This window comes from Phallusia mammillata, chromosome 5 (genome assembly GCF_965637545.1).
Source record: "Phallusia mammillata chromosome 5, kaPhaMamm4.hap1.1, whole genome shotgun sequence".
NCBI lineage: Eukaryota > Metazoa > Chordata > Ascidiacea > Phlebobranchia > Ascidiidae > Phallusia > Phallusia mammillata.
Window position 1 is genome coordinate 7,474,989 of NC_137256.1, and position 18,571 is coordinate 7,493,559.

Here is an 18,571-nt window from a genome sequence, read left to right on the forward strand (position 1 = left end):
CAAGGTTTTTGAGGATAATTCGAGCAAAAGTTTCCCGAATATCAATTGTTTATACAGAGACGGTGTTGCGAAAAGCTGGAGCTTCGTTTTAAAATAACAACAGCCCAAAGCTTACGTTTTGCTCGAGCGCGTCTGAAAGAAAGGCAATTACTCTTCTTGAGAAATTAACTTAGCACCCTTTTTTCGGCTAAAATAAATGTTTCCCTATGTTGGAAAGGTTAGAGGACTTTGGAGCCGTAACTTCAAACGGTGTGATCACTAGGCTGTAAACCAATAATTTCGTCAGCCATGGTTGTTTAATTCATGTCCAATTTTCTTCAAATAACCCAGCAAGCGTTAACGAGCTACAATTAACATAACTTGAATTGCCGTTATGTCCCTTTTAATAAACATTCCTACACCAAAGTTGGCTCTCGGTAAAACCTTGTGTTATCACCGCCAAGTACAGGAGCTCTGCTGATAAGATTATAACAGATGCCTATGCTCGGTTGGTTAATTAAAATTGCGGTTTGTTGCTCTAAATTGCGACTACTGATGATGCTAAGTTTGGTGTTGCTGGCTTAAGGATCGACGTAAGGTCAAGTCTGAGGTGAAGTTTATACTTTTTCGTCGTGGTTGGCACAGTTGTATTAAGCGGAATTAACATTTTTATGTGTGCCGGTTCGGTGGCAGAATGTTATAAATCGCTTGGCTTGCTTGAGTTTTGTTTAATCCAAAGGCGACCGTAGGTTTAAACAGCAAGATGCTGAAACTTCAAATCTAGTCCTTTTTAACACATATTTTCTTATCAAAAGTTTGATAGAAAAATATCACATTTTGGGGGCGAAATAACACAGGGTGCACTCGGTAAATGATGTACGTCCAACAAGAGTATTTTTGTGGTTAATTCTAAAATCTTATCAGGAATACTTTGTTTTTGTTGCAACAGATGTTTTCACAAATTTCAGATTAATTTTGTGGGTAAACAACTGCAAAAAGGAATATGGCTAAGAAATGTAGCAGCTTTCGTCGCACCCATATTGATATCATTCGCCAATCAAGACAAAAAAGCAAACCAACAAACCTGATATGGGACATTGACGTGCAATTTGGCGCCGACCTTCACTTTAACCGGTTTCAGAAGATGACGTGGCAACACAATCTTGGCCTCCTCTGTGAAAAAAACACCCACAGATGTAAATGATTATCACGTACTACCACACCATGATGACGCATCACCGTGACGTCATGCGTCGAGGCGGCACGCGACATTCGACAACGTCACGCGACATGTCAGACGGCTTGAGGAGTTTTTAAGGCAATTAAGCAGAATTTAAGGCGATTTTCTAGTAAATTTGTGTGTGGTGGAAAAGCTTACGTTCACTGCACAGCTGTGTATGTTATAACCACAAACAGATAACCAAGTTCAATTAAAGATAAGTATGTTGCCTGTTGTAGCTTATATAGGAGGCAATCTTTTGCTGAACCTGTTGAGTATCGTGTGTATTATAAAGCAATAGGTCTCCCTATCTTTTTTGTTGCTATGAAGTACGGTTTAATAACATTATATTTACATGTGACATTTCAATCATGACTAAATCATTCACTTTTGTTCAGAAACTCCGCCTGGCCAAAACTGTTGATTGAAAGTTAAAAAAAGTGTTCAGTACAGACAGAAAACCGCTAACATCAAAAGTAGTGGTAAAATACAAAAGCGAAAATCAGGTTTATCTCCATGTACACCAACCCGACTAGCAGCCAAAAACCAACAAACATACGCCAGGCAAATGCCCGTTCAGCCCCGCAAACGGAATTAACTTATCTTGAGCAAGTGGCCGATAAGGGCAAGGCGTCAAAATCTAACAGCGATAGAATCTGAATCGCCCAACGAAGTCCACGATTTTACGAACCACTGGCGCCGTTGCTCTGTCTGCAAAAACAACTTGGGCCCGGATTAGGGTCCAAGAATAGGGGCGGTCACGGTGCTATGACGTCATCGGACTGCCAAAAGCCCATTTGCGCACAGTAATTATGCTTATTTGCACCAGTGAAAAAGTGGTTATGCATGTAGTGAGTGGATAGCCAAATTGTGCAGCTCTATAAATTTTGATGGCCTAAACTTTAAAAGTGTAAACAACATACTTAATGTCGTAAGAACGTGTTATGCCGGAAAAACGGTTGTTTACAGGGTTTTATACCAATCTTTTTCGTTTTTCATGTTATACTAGTAATTTAACTTAATTTAGAAGCAAAAACTAATGTCCAAAAAGTTTTATACCAAGTTTATTTAAGCATTAGTTACAAAAATAGTACTCGCCAATCTATGACATCAAAGTCTCACATTTATTTCCAGGATCAAAGTTTTGTGATATTATCACAGTGCAGAGAAAACAAATATTGGTAATAGTGTGCCATAACTTAAAAGTTTTGAAAACAAGACCATTATCGTATTTACCTTGAACAGGGTAAAGGTGAACGAAGACATGTGCATATTCTAATCAACTTAGAATTTTAATACACACATTTTACCACAAATAACATAAGCTGCAATTATGTCTTAAGTCATGTGGATTTTACGTGGACATTAGGCCCAGGACTTACGATTACCAACATTTTACATGTAAAATACTGGCAATAAAACGCAATTTTCGCCTTAGTACGGAATAACAGGCTAACTAGCAAACGTGTGAAACCCACGAAAAACGAACGACCATATTTCGTCTTGTATATCGAAGTCCAAGTAGCTTGTAACCACCAATTTCCGTCGCTCGCCTTAGCCTTGACGTCATACCGATGCTTTACATGGCAAAATCGGTATAACGCTCGCGAGAACAAAGGCCAGTGGCGCGCAGAGTGATGGTTAAGTTGTGAAATGTGGTAATTATCATGATTCGTATGTATGCAATTTGTCGTGTGGTGTAAGTATAGAGAAAATGCGGTATCACCAAAGACAACGGGAATGAAAATCCAACTTTTTTTCTCGTGTTAAAAGTTTTAGCTACGCAACTAGGAAATAAGCAACGCCACATAAGATGAAAAATAATGAATGAAGCTTAATCTCTTGTCCCAAGAAGGCGATATTTTCTTGTTAAATTTGCTTTAGTGTTTTGAGCGTCCTTGTAGTTTGAAATCACAAATCACTTAATTACTGTAAAAGTCTTCAGTTCAAACAGATTATTAAAACGTTGCGATGTACTGGTTGAAGAGGGTTGGTTGTTATAGAAATTTGCACTATATACAAACTCTCTGGCAATTCGCAATTAGTGAGGTCCAAAAAGTGACAAGCAATATAATTCCTACAGAGTTCTTCAAAGGGACACGTCACTTTGCAGTACGGCCTTGGGCTCAAACATTTCACTAAAGCCGTTGGACTTTCGAATGAGACGAGAACGGAACGGCGGTCGCTATGTCGGTAATTCGATGAGTATTATTCAACAGTATCCTTTAGCAGTTTCCTGTTTTTCGCACCAATTAGGCAAGATAAACGATATACGCCCATTAAACGTCGAAAAGTTACATCACAAAATCGCGTCGCAATGTGATGAGTCAAAAAAGCGATGCAAAAACATCGTGTCCGAAAAAAATCCGAGGAGCGCTTCCTAAACTCACGACCGGTGATCCGCTAACGACAATTTGATCCGCGTAAAGATTACCCGCAAAAAAACTAAACGTCAAAAAACTTTACCGGAAGGTCAGTATCTCTTAATCCATATCCTGTTATTGCGGCGTTTCGACATATGACAGACAACATGGAAAGTAGAAGAACCGGGTTTTAGGCCTTTCATGTGGCAGACCTCGGAAACCATGACAAATTGTTTGGCGTTAGATCAGAGATTAAATCGTCGTCACGCATGGTTAACTATCACGTGTCACGGAGAGCGCTTTGCCCCGAGCGACGTATGATGCTGCTGGTGGTGTGTGTGACGTTTCAATGGGTCTTTGTGACGTTAAACAGACCTCACGAGATAAAATATAGAATCTTTTTTACGAGAAAAAGGAAAAAATTACCATTGTGACAAAAGAATAAAAAAAAAATTAACTTTTGTGTCAACCACATGAATGTTTTTTTAACTGGTAGTATATTCTATTGCAAACATCAAAAGAATTACGTATTGAAATAAAACATTTAATTAAAATTGAATTAATAAAAACATTTTTAAGCTCATTGACCAAAAAGTGTTTAAACTGTAATTTCACCGCCAAAAGTTTTTTTATTTGTTGCCTGAAGTATAAAATTCAATTTAAGAATTCTCATTGGTAAGTTACTTGCGCTCCTTACGAACAAAATAGGATTTACAATACACACACTGCGCCCACATGCGGCCACACAAATTCCTAACCTCATACGGAACTTATCTATTTCACCAAATCGAAAAAAACAACCGACGCATTGTGTAGTTCCGTGCGTAAGCGAACATAATCGACGCAGAACCACAAATCCGCTGATTTTGTCATTAACGCCTGAACGATGCAAGCTCTTAACGTCACAGGTTTAAAGTATCACGAAGATATTACGATGTTTACCGCAGTTAATTCCCTTTTACGTGTTTCGCACACGGCCTGTTCAACGGCCTGCGTCGTATGCGTCAATTTTTTAAGGCGTTTAAGCCATTAGCGCGGTGCTCTGCGATCTTGTGGACCGATTGCTGAAGATCGTTTACAAGACGCTGTCAGCCTGTGTGACGTCACAATCACGTATGATCTCGATAGCCGCGCATCAAACGCGACAAGTTTCGAGCTCGATCGTCGATAAGTTAATCGTATCAAACAATAACAAACATGATCGCCGGAAAACCTTGAGCATTGCACACGGGATGTTTGGGTGATGAGCAAAATAGTCGAGAATCTGCGCCGTTTCGTGTAAGTTCAGGACTATGCTTTTGGAACTCTTAGGTCCTAGGGTTGTATTGTAATTTTTTGAAAAATATGCAATAAAGGATCTAGTAGGCGTAAGGTTAATGGCACAAATCGACTGAAGTTATCACTTAAAACATTTGTTAGCGCAAGTTGTTTTGAAAATCTATCAACTAAAATAACACAATCAATTCCTCAATTTCCACATCAGTAGTCTCCCTAAATTAACCTGTTCCATGTTTTTAACCAGGCCAAAAGAAACTCACAAACAAACTACTTTTGATTAAATACGTCTAACAAATGTTTTTGTGTTGGACTTTTTTAACCGCCCCGCCAAGATATTCAAAAAAAAAACATGTCAAGCCTATACGGGAGTATTTCGATTCAACGAAGCCCTTCGTCACAATCACTATTTGTCCATCTTCGCCATTTCAAGATGCTCATTTTACAGTTTCAGCTTCCAAAAGGTCAAAGGCCGCACGCGGGTTTGTTTTTCATGCCAGAAACGCATTTAAAATTGTGCAAAGGAGAATCGGACCTATAGCGTGATGGAGTACCCTCCTTATTTGTTGCGCGCTTCAAGATTCGTATACAGACCAAGATATGAAGATACTGCAAGTCTAAAATGTTTACAAATTCTCAGAGACCTGCTGCAATGATAAATCACTTTGCCTGATGAATTTAATGACTTGCAGTTAATACAGCCTTGTACGTAAGTGGTGGTTGGATGTGATTAGAAGCCGGAATTTAGGTTTTTCTGAATGCGAAGTGTGTTGCGTAAACTGATGCTAACGTACTTTGTGACCTGTGCAGTGACAGATATTAATGCATATACCCATTTGACTTGGTGGGATTGCTTAGTGGTAATATGGTAACGTTTTGGTGCAAACATGCTGACGTGATATAACGCAGGTAACATGTAAAGCATTTTGATAAGTTCGTTTCAGGTCGAAAACAACTTGATATTTTCAGATAAAAAAAGTAACATTGATTTTTTCAGCAAACACAGGTAGCAACGAGATTTAATGTAATTATCTTGGTTTGTGACTGTACACTATTCAAACCAATTTTTGTAAACCGAACATTTTGCTTGTCTTTTTAACGTATTAACGATTTATGACAAAACCGAAAATGGGCATTAAAAATACTCACTGCATGTGCAAGACAGCGTGGTCTTGTTTGCTAAATGTATACCCAATCTTACAATGTATTAAAGTTGTGTTATGTAGCCACACACGAATGCCGCATATTATTTTAAAAAAGAAACTCAACGGTATTGCAGGTTACTGCTTCCTAAACACATTTAAGTAAATCAACCTTTGGCTCTTACAACAAGCATACAGTTTTTCATCTCCTAAAAGTGAACGCACTAACGGAGAACACAGAAGTGCAAATTACGAAAACGGAGCACATAGAGGTACGTACCGACAACAGCAGCGCAGACGACGGGGCCGATCTCGGCATAACCACTTGTTCCTGCTCGGTTCAGAGCCGAAAGTCGGAAGCGGTATTTCTTGCCGGTGACAAGTTTATCCAGGACGATTTTGGTCGTCTGTCCGGGCAACAGCGCCTCCACGTGGGCAGATTTCCACTCCTCTGGTTCAGCTCCGACCAATTGTTGCTCGAGCTGAAATAAGAAAATGGATGTTAGAAGAAAAGTTGTGAAAACTATAAGAATTAATGTAAACTATATGGAAAACTTTTTTAAACTATATGAAGTTTGCTGGGCATCATTAAAAATGTATGGAATTGCTATGTTGATGCTGGCGTTGATTTTCGAAAAACGCCGTGGTTTTGGATCAATATAAATGGGTTAACACTTGTCTGACTGTTGCATATAATACTGTAAGTTTTAGGTGGCCAACAAAAGAGAAAAGGAGAGAAGCATTTTTGTCCGGAAAAAAATTAGCTACTTATTCAAATGCATGAGGCGTATTTACAACTTCAACCTGCCCCGTGTGACACGAATCAGAAACAAGGGACGTTAGATTCAATAAAACGCCATCCTTTTTCGTCAAAGAATGATGAAAAAAACTTCATAATCTTGACATTAAAAAATACTAGTTGACTCCAAATATTGACAGTTGCAAAGTAGATTAAACAGAACAACATTCCGACATACAGAAGTCACATAATTCGTTTTGTAAACAGTTGGTTAAAGAAACTACTTAAAGGAAACTCAACATCAGTAAATCGTAAACAAGATATTTGATGTGTGCTCTACCTTGTATCCGTCCAAACCGGCCGCTCCTATTTCTGCAGGTGGAAGCCATGAAAGCTCAAGACTGTCATCAGTTGCAGATGATACCTTCAAACCAGTAGGTTCACTGCAAGGAGCTGAAATGAACAAATAAAATATTTAGCCTAAACAACCTCCAACATTTTTTACTTAACAAACTGATATTTTGTAAAATTGAATTTACGAAAAATAAAACAGTAGTTTCGGTGACTTTGGCTTTAAGAGAAAAGCCTACTTTGAAGGGCTGTCCTTTCTTTTAACGCTTTTAATGGCATTTCCTATTCATGAGCATATCGCCCATTGATGCAGACAGATTCGCATCCTGGCGTGTGCCACGCATAACTTAACCCAATTGGATGCTTCAGAATTTGAAAGACCACCAGCCAATCACACAACAGTCACCACCTGCCTCGCCTCGTTAACTTCCACAGGACTTGAATGCGAAGACGCAATTAGACACGCAGAGCTTTTGTGGCGAAGTTTTTAACACAAACATGAAGTGTTGAGCGGTTGATCCCGGGTCAAGTCGCAAACAAACAGCCGAATGTCACGCCTCCAAACCCCGCCGACGCAATCAAAGGGCTTCAGGATTTCGCGTTTAATTCAGCACACCTTTTGAGTCGGCGTGTTGTAAAGAACTGGGTCGGGCTATTTTTAGCCATGGGGTCACATGGGTGAACCTGTTTGGCTTGGGGTGTTGTTTGTTGGTTACAGTGAGTCTTTGGGGGCTTGTGGGAGTTCGTAATCTTATCCATCAGGGAGGCAAGGACCAGTTTTTACTGCCATACATTTGCGTGCTGCAGTGTTTTTCAAACTATAGCGCCTTGGCCTGCTCAAGACCAAACACGAAAAAATCGCGCCACCCAGCGATCAAGGTACAACCGCTCTATAGAATACTATATTTAAACTTAAATCAAAAAGGTAACTTCAACTGCTTAATTCGACGAATTCAGTTAAATGTCGGAAAATATGAACTTATTGACCAGGGGTATGCAACCTGCGGCCCATTGATTAAAGGTTGTGCGGCCAGCAGAGACGTTTGGATTTCGAATGTACTGATGGTAAACGAGTCCCAACTATTAAATATTTTTGAGCAGAATAATGCGCTTAGTGCTATTTTTCTGAGACCTGACCATATGCGGTTAGAATTAAATGCGAATTTTACTTGATAGGCATATATGCAAATATATTTGGTATGCAACAAAGTAAAATCACCTTGTGTTATAAAAGGTGCGGCCAGCGATCTAATCATGGTAATTGTATTTGGTCCCACAGTGACAGGTATGCACATCCTGTTATTGATGATTTAAGTAATAAAAAATGAGTAGCTTGGCGGCGATTCATACATATACATATATGATTATAATAGCGAGTTTCATCAAAATGCTAATGTCAAACCCATCAGTATAAACACAAAAACATAACAACAGAAAAAAAGGGGGACAAAAGTTACCACGTAACAGCTAAAGACTAAAAATTAAAACACGCAGTATATTTAAGACGCACCTATATTGGCGGGTGTCACTATCCAGATGGGATTTATATCGATGCAGCGAAATACGCGTGCGAACTGACGGGGTGGTGATTGCTGTCGGAAACAATTTTTCGCCCCCCTCGCGTGTAGTCTAAAGCAAACTGCGACAACAAAACACAACTTTGTGTCACTTAACTATAGGCTGAGATACTACCCCAATTGAGTTGGCTAAATCTTGTATTTTTACGCAACAGAAGTCTAAATTATCATTACTATGACAAGACTGGTTTGTCGACAAACGCGGTGAATGTAAAAATCCCATATACGGCCCTTAAAACAACAGTTAGGTGGCAAAATTCACTACACTTATTCGAGAAGCGTTTAGTGTCTTACAGAGAAGTTTGATCGGTGTTTCGTGACAATTAAATTGGGATTTGTTGACAGTAGAGTTGTAAGTCGTACCGCACTTTTCGATTCGAGTTCGGGTTTGGCTCAAAATTGGGCTTTAATTTACTAAACTAGGATTCGATTTGGGGCTGACTGCATTTGTATCGTAGTTTTGTATACCATTGGTTTATACAACTTTCTGGCGTAATTTCGGCTTGTTTTTCTTAAAAATATTGGGCTTGTCAAAAATCACTTCCAGATACAGCCACGAACACAATTCTTTAGCGCCATATAGCGGGATATTTTAAAGTTACAGCCTTTGTTGGTAAAAAACATCTTTGCTGGTTATACCTCGATTCCCAAATTTGTAAAGTTATGAAAGAGTGTTATTTTGAATTTCGTTTACAATTGTACATTGTAATTGTACCGACACTGACACAAAACACAATAGCATGCGTGCGAGCTATTGTGCGAAAGGAAAGCGGAGATGCCCTAACAAGTGGCGCCTTGCTTTTCTACTGCCGTCCTCTTCTCTTCATGCATGCGCGGTGCAATTGCCGATGAATACATTTTAATTCAATAAGACGTTTAATAACAAAAAGCCGCGTTTATATTGATTGTCTTACGCACAATGTATGTTTTAAAAATCAAAACCTTACTGAAGTTTAGTAGTTCACATACCCAGTGGTGTAAATGGAATACAGGCCTTGCTTGCTTCACCGATTCCGACTTCATTAGCGGCACGAACGCGGATCTGATATTCGGTTCCTTCGATCATACGACGAGCCACATATTCGATGAATGGAAGCGGTTCCACATTAAGACGAATCCAACGTTCCGATTTGATCTTTTTGCGCTCAATAATGTAACCTATGCAAAGTGTGCACATTGTTGGATATTGGGTGGATTTAAAAAAGAGGATAAAACGATTGGTTGACACTTTTATTACAGAAAATGTTAAAGTTCTGTGCAGTGATTTATTTCAAGATGAATCGAATTGTTTGGTAGTTTTCTGCCTCACAAAAGATTATGTGATAATTATCAGAAAACATAAAATGTCCTATGAGGAAGGTAAAACAAAATCGCATTTATGTATTAAAACTTAAAAACGACATTTTAAAAAATCGGTTTAAAACTACATAAACAACCAAACATTTTATCGGGATCGGCCTTTTAAAAATTTTCATGCAGCAAAGCCCTACTTCGGAAATACGCCCTATTGAGGCCTACAGTAATTTGATTAAGAAAGCGATTTCTGGGATCTCACAATCATTTTTTGTAACAAAACACCCTGAATCTCACCTTTAATGGGACATCCCCCATTGCATGCTGGCTCTGTCCAAGCTACGTAACAAGTCTCAGCTGTGACGTCAGAGATCTTCGGCACGGTTGGAGCAGATGGGACGTCTGTGACGTTGTGATAAAATTATAAACTACTTAAATGGGCATTGTAGGTTTTTAAAAAAATCATGCAGTCATGCAACTACAAAAGCAGTGAATGTGAAGTCACGTGAATGCATTGTATAAAAAATCCAGCTCAATACCGCCACCAAACGTCAGAATAAAATGGCAAATGTGTCAACATTTGCTTCTTTTCGTTATCTAATACAAGCTATAGCTAATGCCGGGGGTTCGAATCCCACAAGCTTGATTATCCGTGTCATAATATGAAAATTCTTGGAAAACCTGCTTGGTTCGGCTATACGCATTTAAGAGACCTGGTGTACTATGATTTAAATATCATATCAATATACCGTGACCGCTGGCATGAACGATTCAGGGCTGATAACATTTTGAAATTTAAGTGTATCAATAATCATTGCATTCTACTTAAAACGTCAAAACGCTTGCTATATGCCAGCTCGATTATCAGTTTCGGGTAAATTGAAATGCAATTTAAAAAAAAACGTTTGTCTTTCTCGAAAACCACACCACGCGGGAAATCCCCTCACCGAGTACTTGTATTTTAATCTGGATCTCCTGCCTTTTGATGTACTCGGAATCTGCGCCTTCGGTCTCAGCCTTATCCCAAACCAGATCACAGTAATAATCGTCACTGTCCTCCAATTTCGCTTCAGTGATCACAAGTGACGTCAAGCCGTGCTCCGCGCTTGTGTTAACCCACATGCGTTTGCCTGTTGCGGGCACAGCCAACTGCTTACCCTCCTGAAGTGATATAGGTTCGCATTGTTAGGCGTTAACATGCATTACTATCAGCTTCATGCAAGCATAAAACGCAATTGCGGTGTGAAATTTGACCTAGTTAATTGTCTATTATTTTTAACAGGACCTTTTTTTGGATAGGGCCTAAAGTTTTTGATGACGTCGTTGGGCTATGTCGTCAGTAATTTTTGGTGCCATGCCAATTTTGTTTCTGAAAGTTGATTAGTGAATTTGATAGTAAAGTAGTAAAGAAATTGATAGTAAAGTATTTCGCATTCTGGCTATCATGATGTCATCAAGCGATTATACCATCTAGAAACATCACTATGACGTCATGATGAAATCATTATAGCGCCATCTTTTATGACGCCATAAGCATTATTTCTCGGTGTTACTGTTTAATTAAGAAGGCTAAATAAAATATGTGCGTAAACAGTGCAGTGACGACATGCGTGTACATATGTGACGTCATTCGTGCCCAGTGACGTCGCACCTATGATTTTCACATTGAAGGTGGCCGACTCGTAACCTTCGTCGCTGCTCAAGGTCAAAACGTAATCACCCGAGTCAGTTCGTCTCGATTTGCTGATAATCAGTGACGTATACTTGCCACTAGCGGCGGTATCGCACCGAACACGGTCACGACTTGAACCTTCCTCGATTCGCTAAAGGAGATCCCGTGGTTGCCGAAATAGTAATATACGATAAAGTGTTACAGCAGGAAATAGGAATGTATAGCTTCCTGTGGGTAGGAATTTATGAATAATTTAGATTTATGAATTTGAATAGTGCAATGCAAACTGTAGTGTCGTTTCAGGGGACGTTTTTCTTCCCTGTTTTAAACTAAATTAGCTTTTACAAACAGTTACATACAAAAACGAAAAGAAGCCTAAAACGAGATTTAAAAACAATTACATTACGAAAGTTTAAAAAAATGCCTATAACAAGAGTTATATAACTTATGTTGAATGCATTTTCGGAAAGTAACATAAGTCAAACCTTGGGTCCTTTCTTCCATTCAGGAACGGGTGCAGGATCACCAGAAATTGGAATATCCAACTTAATTTTGTTTCCAGCCTTCACCACAATAGAACGATCCTTCATTGAGTGGTCCAAGAAAATCTTTGGTGGAACTGTGGAAAAAAGACCATGCAAGTGTCACAGGATTTTCAGTGAATGTTCACAAAAAATAAAAACAAAATAACGCTGTTGAAGGCAAAAAAAAAACTTAAACATCGTCAAATATTGAAACAGGAGAAAACAAAATTTGCTCCCAAAACTTTTCTGACAATCCTAATACCAGGGGCAATATAAGCCTCGCAGGGTCAATAAGTTTATGTAGTTCATTATCACGAAAGTACAACAACCATACATAGTAAACAATATCATGGTAAAATTTAGAAACTAACATACAACTGGTATCACAATTTATCCCTTCATAGCTTAAACACGGGGCCATATGACACCTTCAATCATATTGTGTTGAAGCTTGATTCAACGGCATCATTAAATGCCACTTACCCTTCTTTCGCTCCACAGTAATATGACCTCCTGTCATCTCCAGTGCAGCAGTGATAGCACATGAAGGATTATCTTCAGCAGCGAACGTGTATTCACCTTGATCATTGTCTTGCACTTCATTGATCACCAACTTGCGTGCTTTGCCGGTCTGCAAAAATTGGTGTATTAATTGCAAATTTTTTTGATTGTAAAATAAAGTAAATTAATGTAGTGATATGAAATTATTTCCCAATCTTTGTTTTGCTTTTTTGCAACATTCTGTTCAATTTTGTTTACATGTTTGCTGCTTTAGTAACTTGTTGCGATTTTTACACATAATATAACGATGGCAGCAACAGGTATTATATGTCAAATAACAGCCACAATTACCAAATTTAGTCTGTAACTGAGCAGTCAACACTAACAACAGCAGACGGCAATTAAGCATTTTAATCTCTACACAAAATTATTTCTTCCATGTGGGTATTCGTCCGGTTTGATCTATTTATTTTTGGCTTGAGCCGTGGCCCGCAGCTACATTTTTGTAAAATATAATTTTATTTCTTGATTTGTTTCTTAAAACACGGTTATTTTACACAGTAACTTAAGTCAAACTCAGCCAAATTAAAGAATCCATTACCATTGCGTTAGCATTATTGTAAAAGATTTTCAACTTTCGGCAAAGCAACAAATTGTGCATTTTAGGAAAAAATATCACAACATCCGTTCTACCTCAGTGATTTTAACGCGGTCATCACCCTTGAGTGGTTTTCCGTCTTTGAGCCAATTTCCCTTGGTCTCCTCGTTGGAAACTTCGCAAAAAAATTCAGCGGTATCCTTGAAGTTTACCTTCAAACAAAATGATTTAATTGGTTAGTCTAGTACAGTGGTTCTCAACCTTTTTTCTTTCGTGGCCCACTTTCATTGCAAAAAAAAATCTGTGCCCAGTAATTTTTTAAGGTTCAGAACAAAAAACAAAACAAAAAAATTCCTTCTCAATTCCTCCCCAAGCCATTATTCTTGTAAAATTGAGTGTAGTGACACAAATGAAAGTAAATTCTTAAAAAAAGCTTTCTATTTGGTTGGTCTGTGGCCCAATCAAAATGCTTCTATGGCCCACTGGTTGAGAACCACTGGTCTAGCAAAACCATGCAACTAGTTAAGACTGCCTCGATTAGGTTACGTGTTAGTTTAAACTGGTTTATACAGTGGTGGTATTCAGCCGGTTTTGTGATAGAACCGGCTGGCAAAAAAAATGAATCCCACCACTGGGTTTATACGATGATGATCATTGTTAGATAGGAGCACCAATAGCTTTGTTTAAAGTCAAACGGGTGGCTTATACAAACAAAAGTATTTGTACGTATTTATAAAAACTATAAAACACTAAAATTAGGGTAAAAACATAAAAAATGCAAAACTATAAGCAGGAATTTGTATACGCTACAGACAGTGCACACTGTTTCGACCTGTAAGGTCCCATTAGTGCAGCTGGTGACGAGAGTTGCACTGAAGAGGCCCTACAGGTTGAAACAATGTGCACCGTCTGCAACTTATGTATTGGCTCGATGCTTTTGTGTGAGATTTTTTTATTTTCATAACATACCTTTAGATCAGAAAAAGGGCGCACAATAACAGCTTCGGGTTCTTGAACAAGCATTTCAGCGCAACTAGAGCTTCCGTTGGTAAGAAATTGATAAAATCCTTCGTCTTCGGGCGCAACCTTAAAATACAACAGCATTTGCTTACCTTTGAATATTACCTTATAAGGTAAACATATCAAATCCATGTTTTAAATGTTCAGAGGCGCACTAAAGAAACCGTAACAAATCGTTATTGGCGAAATTGTTTTATTAATTAGCGTGAGAAACCTATAATAGGCACTTCTAAATTCATTTGTGTTTACGTATGTGGGCAATTTGCAATAAATTGATTCGAAACCAACACTTTCAAAAAAAAACAATCTGCTTATGGCACAAACGCCCACACAAGTGTCACCTAAAATGTGCTGCTTGTTTATCAAATGCTTTCTGACAGGTGACAGAGTAATTTGGCAATGACAATGCGAAAATTGACGTGTATTGTAAACATACCAGGTTTAAAATACACAAATGAGCAATTAAAGGCGCCTTTAAAACCTCATTAAAACGACCAATTCGTTTGAAGGGTTAGTGTCGAATAGTTATGAAGAATAATAAGCTGTTGCTGCCACAATGTATAAAGGAGTATTGCACTTCCAGCAGTTTTATTACAAATAATCGACGTTTCGACGTCCTATAAGAGACGCCTTCTTCAGTATAATGGCATATCTAACAGTTTGACGTCGAAACGTCGATTATAAATAATTATTTGTAATAAAACTGCTGAAAGAGCGATACTCGTTCATAGCTATGAAGATATCCACAAAAGAATTTATTATACGTCTGTAAAATATTACGTAACGACACTTGAAACATTACTTTAGCCGTTTAAGGTCTGTAGTTCAGAATAAAAAGTAGGTCGTTTACCCCGGCGATGTTGAAAGTCACTTTAGCTCCTTCCTTCTTCACTTTAAATCTATCAGAAGATGGTAAGTCGATTCCGTCTTTCAAAATCTTGAACTTGCCATTTTCACTTGACATCTGATAAAAATAAATATAAATTTACAAGGATTCATAGTACGCAAGGATTGCTTTGAAGACCGGTTGATTCGGTACAACGTCTTCAATGGGCCTGTCGTATAAGATTTATATGTAAGAGTGCCGTGATCGCTGTCCAAATTAACGTTTCAGGGCTGATCTTAGGTATGCATAGATTAGGTATATGCGGAAATGGTACCAAGTGGCAATAATATAATCAATGATTTAAAACAGGGTTTAAAGAAAAAAAAATACTGAACTTTTACAACAATATTATCATTGATGATTGAAAAATACTGTTTCATGACAAATTTTGAAATGAAGAAACACGTTTACACGTTTATACAAAAATATTTGAGTATATGTTGCACCCAAATGGCACCGCTATCGTCCTGTCCAAATCTAACATTAAATTACAGTAAATAGTGTCAGTTAAAAAATAAACGATTATGGGTGTTGAATTGCACGTGTCAAGTAGCAATTACGGTCATCAGCTACGAACGCAGGATCAATTAAAATAGCCTCGAACGCCAAACCTACACAAAAAAACTTTATAATCAGTTAGAGCAATTTGTCAATTGCAGCAAGTTTTGACCATATACGCAAGCTTGCAGTGGGATTTTAACCCAAAACATCAACACATTTACATCCTAAGCACTTTAGCTGCAAAAGCGAGCTACAAATACGGTTGATATTTACGCCCTGTCTGAGATAAGTTGAGACAAGGTTATCTTAGGTTACACTGACAAATGAAATGAAAAAATCTGACCTCGCATGTGAACTCAGCGTCACTTCCGGCTACAACCTGTACATCTTCGAGTCCCTTTGCAATAGTTACAGGTGGTTCTGGAAAAAATTACAACAGAATATATTACTAGGTAAAACAACGCCAGCATACATAAAAATTGTTAATCCGATATTTTTCGACCTATTTATATTTTAAAACAATTTTTGCTTAAAGTTAATAAGTTCTTAACAACACAACATGCAGCTTACAATCGAGACCTATTTTAATCAAGTAAATACACAAATTATAGATAAGTTTTCAGTCCATTTACCTTGCACGAAAACTTCGCATGACGTCACATCCTTGCCGACAACGCAAGTAAAGGTTGCGTCATCGTCCTTGGTCGCTTGGTCGATAATCAGATAACGCTTGTTGGCTGCGGTTGGAAACAAATGTTTGTCCGTTAGGTAGCGCAAAAGAAGCTTAAAATATTTAAGTACAATTTGACCATTCTCGATTGCTTTCATATAAACCAATTTCAAAGTTATGCATTTAGATTTAAGTAACTTTTTTTTCAAATTAGGTTGATACTTAATTTATTGACTTTATTAATTCATTTGTTTTAACCTTTTGTAACAATCTGGTATTGCTTTCCAGGCGTAATCTCGGCTCCGTTCTTCTGCCATTTCACGGTCATCTGTTCATTCGCAACCTCAGCTTCGAGAACAATCTTTTCACCCAAGTCCATCGACATTGTTTCGGGCAGTTTTTGAGCAAAAGCTGTAATGCAAAATCACACAGATTACGTTTTGTCCAGTGTATTCTGGTTTTTGCGGGATAAATACCCCCTGTAGAAAAGAACATTACAAAAATATAGCATACAAACCCTATTGTCGCTTTAGGGTCAAATTCTTAAAAGTCGATTCAAGTCTCAACGCACTTATTGAGACTTGAGCAATAAGCCAGATTGTCTTGTATGTGAAGACATAGAAAGGCCTGCCATTATTAAGGCAAGTTGCTAATCTCCATACACATTATTTGTATTGTTTGAACATTCGTGCAATGGGCTTATGTGCTAACCTATGTAAAAACATGTGTTGCGTCAAACAGTTGGAAATTGTTGGTACTTATTAGTATTTGGCGCTTGAAAAGCTATATTCGCAATGTTATTATGGTTGCCCACCGGTTCAGCTTATACTGTAAGGCAATACAGGAACGGTGTCGCATATCAGCCAGTCGCTATATATTGATGTATAACTTTGCCAAATGGTTTAAATAACTTGCCCATACATGGACAGAAAAAACGGGCTTGAGTTGTGCACCCTAAAGCGATTAAAAAAATTCAGGAGTAAAAAAACAAAGACTTACATGGGCATTTCTTGTTGGCGGTTTTGCTCAGCTGGGATAGACGTCTCAACATGGATCGCATATCGTGGATCCCGAATTTAAACCCAATAGATTCGTAATCCCGAGTAGAAGCGCTTTTAAGCAACGACCATACGTCCATCTTGCCCGAAGTTTGTTTTTCCTTCTTGAGTCTCTCACTGCAAAAAAGATCCAATCATATTCACGTAAACCGTGAAATTCGAACTCAATTGCCAGATCAAGCATTTTTTTCAGAACGGCTAACACGCACATCAAAGAAGAGCGAAAAATGAAAGTTGGGGAGATTGGATTAGAATTTGGAAGAAAAAAGGGTATACAGTTTCTGGCTTTCATAACAAATTTGAGACGGTTTTAAGTTGTAGCAGTTTCGTTGAGTGAAGATTAATAATACATCTAATTTATCTTGCTATTCGACAGTTAATTATAACAAGCTTAACAATAAATAATTTGGACTAGTATAGCGCTGTGTTAATGTTTGGCATTTGTCCTGCAGGTTATTTTTCCCATCGTCTAAAGAACGATTCCTAAAAACGGCAGATTTATGAACTATGTGCTTTACATGTCGATGTCGTATAAAATTGTCTTGACCAAACAAAAAATACCTTGACCGTGAAAGGGTTGTTGATGCGTAAGGGTCATTTTGCTTAGCACGTTAAAAAAATCTACATATTAGTGTTGAGAGCAAAGAGTTTAAACGTGGTGCACAATAAAAGCACCATTAACCACCTTTGTCCGACATTTAAGACCAATATTTCCATGCAAAGTCGTGCGATGTTTTTAGCTTTTCCTAATTTGACGACACGCAGACATATCATGCCAAACAAACCCGTAAATGGCATAATGGTTAAAATGGAGCGATCAAGTGCCACGATCTATAGTCACAGAAAAAGCAAAATAGCCCAAAGTATGACTCCAAACTATTGCTGTGTTAAGAGCTCGGCACGGCAAAAGAAATTCTTTCATTTTGCAGATAACGAGTAAACGTGGGTTGTTTATAATAAAACCGCTGGAAGAGCAATACTTGTTCATGCAATCTGTAATGTTCGCTATAATTCAAAGTGTTTTCAAAGACTGCGACGGCAAAACTTTATATTGCTTAAAAAACACATGCCTCATCCGTATGTGTACCAAAAAAATCAAACAAACATATATTTTCCCATTCCAAAATTCCGTTACAAAAAGTTTTTAAACAGCACATTCTAGAATCACGCAAATTAAATGGATGGTGTAAATTAGCAAGTTTT

General features: G+C 38.1%; 1 protein-coding gene across 2 annotated transcripts in view; it reads right to left on the bottom strand.

The window, feature by feature from the left end:
- The window catches only part of LOC145227553 (myosin-binding protein C, cardiac-type-like), a 37,212-nt gene that overhangs the window by 13,528 nt on the left and 5,113 nt on the right, over positions 1-18,571 (bottom strand). Inside the window, exons 9-24 of one of the 2 annotated variants that reach the window (XM_080092404.1) lie at positions 17,310-17,485; positions 16,569-16,721; positions 16,273-16,377; positions 15,984-16,060; positions 15,104-15,217; positions 14,203-14,319; positions 13,329-13,445; positions 12,618-12,765; positions 12,096-12,229; positions 10,886-11,099; positions 10,236-10,340; positions 9,615-9,803; positions 8,579-8,707; positions 7,058-7,170; positions 6,259-6,460; positions 1,064-1,152 (exon numbers count right to left, since the gene is read on the bottom strand). In XM_080092404.1, the coding sequence (XP_079948530.1) occupies positions 1,064-1,152; positions 6,259-6,460; positions 7,058-7,170; positions 8,579-8,707; positions 9,615-9,803; positions 10,236-10,340; positions 10,886-11,099; positions 12,096-12,229; positions 12,618-12,765; positions 13,329-13,445; positions 14,203-14,319; positions 15,104-15,217; positions 15,984-16,060; positions 16,273-16,377; positions 16,569-16,721; positions 17,310-17,485 (2,182 nt within the window). The remainder of the gene's footprint in view (positions 1-1,063; positions 1,153-6,258; positions 6,461-7,057; positions 7,171-8,578; positions 8,708-9,614; positions 9,804-10,235; positions 10,341-10,885; positions 11,100-12,095; positions 12,230-12,617; positions 12,766-13,328; positions 13,446-14,202; positions 14,320-15,103; positions 15,218-15,983; positions 16,061-16,272; positions 16,378-16,568; positions 16,722-17,309; positions 17,486-18,571) is intronic. The other variant, XM_080092405.1, reaches the window with a different exon arrangement.